Source organism: Cricetulus griseus, chromosome 9, assembly GCF_003668045.3.
Source record: "Cricetulus griseus strain 17A/GY chromosome 9, alternate assembly CriGri-PICRH-1.0, whole genome shotgun sequence".
Lineage (NCBI taxonomy): Eukaryota > Metazoa > Chordata > Mammalia > Rodentia > Cricetidae > Cricetulus > Cricetulus griseus.
The window spans coordinates 23749584-23755583 of record NC_048602.1 but is presented as its reverse complement, the minus strand read 5'-3'; the positions used below and the strand labels follow the sequence as shown (position 1 = coordinate 23755583).

The window sequence follows — 6000 nt, the reverse complement described above, 5'->3', positions numbered from 1 at the left end:
GAGGGAGATAATTGACTCTACAAGACAGAGACATCCCTTTTCAGGTACTCCGTAGCCACTGACTGCCACGTTGGACAATCTAGACACCGACCATTGCACCCTTTTAACTGGAAGCTCAGAGAGGAACCCTGTCTTTCATTCCAATTTCAATTCTCACAAGTTCAAAGTTATAAGTCAGTGAGAGGTTTTTGTTTTGTTTTGTTTTGTCTTTATAACCTATTACTAATGACTGTGACGGTCCTGCGCCATCCCTATGCATGCAAAGATGACAATCTCCCAAGGTCTAGCGGTCATTCAGTCATGAAACTTGCAGTGACATGTATGTTTTCCCTTCAGGCGCCGGTCATGGCTCATTCCTTTAAAGAGAGGATTTCCTGCCTTTTCTGTGCACGTTATCTGGAAAAGCCCGTGTACTTGAAATGCGGTTATACCTGCTGTCTCCGTTGCACTGACACCCTAGAGAGAAGTCCCGACGGGGAGGGCATACTGTGTCCCCATTGCTCTGTCGTCTCTTTGAAGGAAGACATCCTACCTGCTATGCAGTTAGAGCGCCTGATTACCAAGGTCAAAAAACTCGAGCCGTGGATGAAGCATATTCTAAAAATGAACCCCAGGTTGAAGATATTTCAGGGTAAGAAGTCTTAACAAACAACTCCAGACCCATTAAGGCCCTCAGGGGAAATCAACTTGCCAACGTCTCCCCATTTACATTTTGAACTTTAGCTAAAGCCAGGAACTTCAAATTTCATTCTTCCCAAAACACAGCAGGGGTAGAGATTAGAGCTAAGTGGGAAAATTGTCTGCCTCTGCCTCCCAAGTGCTGAGATTAAATACTGTGCTCCTAAGAATTTGGTGTGTGTGTGTATCTGCATGTATATAAGCATATATGTGTACAAACACACATATACAAATATATACATATCTAAACATATGCATGGGTGTTTGCCCGCACGTATGTCTGTGTGTTCGCCGTATACTTGCCGTGCTCATGGAGACCGGAGGAGGAGCCTGGATTCCCTGAACCTGGAGTTACAGGTGGTTATGAGCTGCCATCTGGGCACTCGAAACTGACTTTAGGTCCTCTGAAAGAGCGACAATTGCTCCTTTACCACTGAGCCATCTCCCCGGCCCATCCTTCTGGATTTGTTTATTTGTTTGATTGATTCAGGGTTTCTCTGTGTTAACAGCTCTGGCTATCTTAGAATTCGCTCTGTAGACCCGGATGGCCTCGAACTCACAGACATCCACCTGCCTCTTCCACCCACCGGCAAGCCTTGAGTTTATTTTGACAACACTAGCCCAGAGGATATCTTTTCTTTTCTTTCTTTTCTTTTTTTTTTTTTTTTTGGTGTTTTCTTTTTTTTTTTGTATTTGTTGTTTTGTTTTGTTTTCTTATTTTTTATATATTTGAATTAGAAACAAGATTGAATTACATGACGAACCCAGGTCCCTTCTCCCTCCCTTCCTCCTCTACCACCCCCACCCAACTAAAATCCTACCTGTCATATGTCCTTTCTTCTAATCTACACCAGACTCAAAATTTCTGCTTCGGAGGATAGCTTTTCAAATTTAATAACGTATAAGTGACCTGACCATCTGGTTCGAGGCAGATTTTGATTCTGGAGCAGTAGGTCTTCCTGAAACTGTCGACTGACACAACCCAGGCGGTGCAGACACTGCTGACTCACAATCCACGGGTCGATGGGCAAAAGCCTGGGTCAGGAAGTAGGGCCTCTGTCTTACACCGAGCCCCCGGGACGTGAAGAGCTCAAGAGTCCGCAGGTGAATCTGATGTACAGAGAACTGTAGGCAGCCATTGCGATGGATAAATCATCTTGGCACCCAGGGCCCCCAGGTGAGTGGCGCAAGCCATCTGAAGATAGTTCAAGTAAAGTTAGGTCTGGACTCCGGACCCTGTGCTTTCTACTCCTGAGCGACAGGAAGCAACGCCAACGCCTGGTTCCTCATCACACGTTAGCTCTGCATTATTGGTGTTACCAGTTTTTGTTTTATTTTTTGTTTGGTTTGGGGGTGGGGTTTTTTGGGGCACCGATATGATGTATGCAGAGGTCAGAGGACAACTTGAAGGAGCTGGTTCTCTCCTTTTACCAGGTGGGTCTTAGAGAATCAAACTCAGGTTATCAGGCTTGACACAAAAGCTTCTATCTGCTGAGCCACCTCAGCCCTGGTAGTGGCATTGTAGACATGTTTTTTTTTTTTTCTTATAGCTATAAAAAAAAAAAAAAAGATGGAGCTGGCCGTTGGTGGTGCAAGCCTTTAATCCCAGCACTCAGGAGGCAGAGGCAGGAGGATCTCTGTGAGTTCGAGGCCAGCCTGGTCTACAGAGTGAATGCCAGGATAGGCTCCAAAGCTACACAGAGAAACCCTGTCTCAAAAAAAATAAATAAATAAATATTATACAAGTCCAGTACTCAACAGTGTAGAAATTTCCTACAGTGATTTAGAGAAACATTTTGTGACAACTGCTTTCATTCTGCATATAAAACGTCACCTAGTTAGGAAGGTCTTGAAACTTTCCCTAAGAGGTGATCTTTCTTTTAAAAAAAAAGAGTGGAGTTAAATAAAAGTGAGGTGCGTGAGCCCCAACAATAAATATGAAAGACAGAGTCCGTGTTGCTTGTGTTTGCTGAACTGCTGGATTTTCTGTACACAGTGCACATGACCTTGGATCCGGACACGGCCCACGACCGCCTCATCATCTCTGATGACCTGATGAGTGTCTACTGTTCGTCTAAGAGGCAGGACCGGAAAGAGTGTGCAGAGAGATTCCAGGTCTCCACCTGCGTCCTGGGCTCCTCGCGGTTCACTTCGGGCCGGCATTACTGGGAGCTGGTGGTGGGAAGGAGCAAAGAGTGGGACGTGGGCGTTTGCAAAGAGTCTGTTAACCGGCAGGAGCCAATTAACCTGACGGAAGAGCACGGATTCTGGACTGTGGGTGTCAGGGGTGGAGAGGTCTACGCTGCCTGCACTGAACCCCTGACCGTGCTCATCGTGAACCCTCGGTTGCACAGGGTGGGGATTTTCCTTGACCTCGTAAAGAAGAGCATTTCCTTCTGGGACCTGAGCGATGGCTCGCACATCTTTACGTTCTTTAACATCTCTGACACGGATCCACTTCGCCCATTCTTTGCTCCGGCGAATTCCTATCCTGATGATCCAAAAGAAGCCCTCGCTATCTGTCCCGTGTTAAATCCAGGCATTTTCAGGCGTCCAGCTAACCCCGAACAAGGAAAATGATCCTGGAATATGAAAGCTCCTTTGGGAAATCGCTGTCTACTCGTAACCCTGTGTTTGGTACGCATAGGGCACAAAGGCGTTGCAGAAATATACGGAGGCCGTCACGTATTCTAATTAGTTAGGGAAATTTTCGCTTTTTAATATGAAGTATCATCGTGCTTGTCTTGTTTGGAATTTGTTTGAATTGCTGTGCCCGTTCATGCAGTGTGAGCTTTTAGATGAACCTCGAATGTTTTCCTTTTTTTATTTGCTCTAATTGTGTTGTGGAATAAATGACCTAAATTAAAATTTTAAATTTGACCAACCAAGCAGGCTGATTGATTTTTCTGAAGGGCAAGGAAATAAGACTGATACATATCAACAGTAAAAAAAGAGAAATGTTGGGCTGGAGAGATGGCTCAGAAGATAAGAGCACTGCCTGCTCTTCCAGAGGTCCTGAGTTCAATTCCTAGCAACCACATGGTGGCTCACAACCACCTTGAATGAGATCTGATGCCCTCTGCTGGCATGCAGGCAGAAGACTGTATTCATAATAAATAAAATATTTTAAAAAAACTTTAAAGAAAAAGAAAATAACATCAGTCTTTTCCAGGCAGTGGTAGCACACACCTTTACACCCAGCACTTGGGAAGCAGAGGCAAGAGGATCTCTGAGTTGGAGGCCAGCCTGGTCTACAAAGTGAGTTCCAGGATAGCCAGGGCTACACAGAGAAACCATGTCTCGAAAAACCAAACAATAAAAGTCAATCTTAAGTTAAACATAGTACTTCAGCCTAAGGAAATAACAGCGAGGTAGCATGAGGATGGTGAGAGTAAGCAAAACACAAAATGGCCAAAAGTAGTGACTCGTGTCTCTAACTCCAGCACTTGGAAAGATTAGCCAAGAGAACTACAAGTTCAAGCAGGACCAGTGAGTTCAAGGCCAGTGTGGGAAACTTAGTGAGACCTTGTTTCAAAAACAAGAGTTGGAAATGTAGCCGAATAAACCAGCACTTGCCAAGTGTTTGAATGCTTGGCCCATAGGGAGTGGCACTATTTATTGGGAGGCGTGGCCTTGATGGAGGATGTGTGTCCCTGTGGGGCCAGGCTCTGAAGTCTCAAGCTATACCCAGTACACACCCTCCTTCTGCTACCTCGAGACCAAGATGTAAAACACTCAGATCCTTCTGCAGCACCATGCCTGCTTACACGCTGCCATGTCCCTCCATGACGACGATAAACTGAGCCTCTGAAACTGTAAGCCTCCAATTGTAAGCTCCAATTAGTTTTCCTTTATAAGAATTGCTGTGGTTGCAGTGTCTCTTTACTGCAATAGAAACCCTGAATAAACCGTCTAGTAAGCATGAGACCCTATGTTCAATCCTCAGTCCCAAACAAAAAGTGAGGGCAGGGCCAGGCTTACAGTTCTGTGATAGAGCATTTGCCTAACATTTGTGAGGTCCTCAGTTCAAATCTTAGCATTACAGGATGGATGAATGGATAGATAGATAGATAGATAGATAGATAGATAGATAGATAGATAGATAGATAGATAGGAGCAAGAGAGAGATAGGTGATAGTCTTGGGCCCAAAAGGGGGGTCCAACTTCGGGAGACGCACCCCACAGAGTCACTCACAAGATGCAAAGGTGTAGGGGAACCTGTAGCCACCTGCTTAGGGGCTGGCTACAGGTCTGCCTGACCACACCTGCGAGGGCGTGGTCAGGGTGACGTAGAGTGAGAGGCAGTCAGTGACTGGTCACTTTCAGTTTCACTTTTCGGCTTGCAGTACAGACTGCTGCCGCGCTGGCTGGCTAGGTCGCTCTGTAAGTAAGGCTTTTAAATACCCTTGTATTTCTACCTGACTCGGTATTGGTAATTTCCCACTATACAAAAGCAAAAGGATTTTATTCCAACGCGGTGGGGTCTTTCTCTGAAAGAGATTGACCCCGAGTTTCTAAAGCAGTTTTTATGTCTTTTTGGTCACTAGGCAGGAGTGTGACAACATATTGATTGTCTATATCATGTATGCGCCATTTACTGATTGGTTGGGAACTGAACTTACCATTTTGCCCACAAGGGGTTTGGAATGTTATTTTGGTTTGTACACTTGCAAGGCCATGGTACAGCTCGTGTTTTTTTCTGGGAACAGAGTGACTTATACTTATTTTCAAAACTTGGGTGGTAATGACTCTCTGGAGCAGGGTAACCCATAAGAATTTTTAGAAACCAGACAATTGTTGAGGATAATAACATTCCTTGGAAGCTAGTAATAATTTCCAGAGACTGGTCGTCATGACCGACCATTTCATGTGTGTGTGTGGCCAGAGTGATTTTCAAATACATGCGGTGGGTATCAGGCTGGGTTTAAGTTGGGGTCTTTCAATAGATGACAGATAGGAGATAGATAGATAGATAGGAGATAGATAGATAGGAGATAGATAGATGGATAGATAGATAGGAGATAGATGGATGGATAGATAGATAGGAGATAGATAGATAGATGGATAGATAGATAGATAGATAGATAGATAGATAGATAGATAGATAGTATTTGGTACACACCTATATTCACAGAACTTGAGAGGTGGAGGTGAGAGAATCGGAATTTCAAAGTCATCTTTGGCAACATAGAGAGACCAGCCTAGGCTATGTGAAACCCTTTTTCAAAAAGCCAAAGAGGGGGTTGACTTGTAGAACACACCTTAATCCCAGCACTTGGGAGGCAGAGGCAGGAGGATCTCTCTGAGTTGGAGGCCAGCCTT

General features: G+C 44.8%; 1 protein-coding gene across 1 annotated transcript; it reads left to right on the top strand.

Annotated features, from left to right (window-relative positions):
* The first annotated feature begins 345 nt into the window (after positions 1-345).
* LOC100769785 (ret finger protein-like 4A) lies at positions 346-3258 on the top strand. The gene is made up of 2 exons (XM_035449177.1): positions 346-631; positions 2675-3258. Exons 1-2 carry the CDS (start codon positions 346-348, stop codon positions 3256-3258), a joined length of 870 nt encoding a protein of 289 aa, XP_035305068.1.
* The last annotated feature ends 2742 nt before the right edge of the window (positions 3259-6000 follow it).

Bases quoted from the DNA above. Each gene is read 5' to 3' on its own strand.
- LOC100769785 (XM_035449177.1), top strand. From the start codon at position 346: ATGGCTCATTCCTTTAAAGAGAGGATTTCCTGCCTTTTCTGTGCACGT. The intron at 632-2,674 runs GTAAGAAGTCTT...TTCTGTACACAG, and splicing joins CAGGTTGAAGATATTTCAGG to TGCACATGACCTTGGATCCG.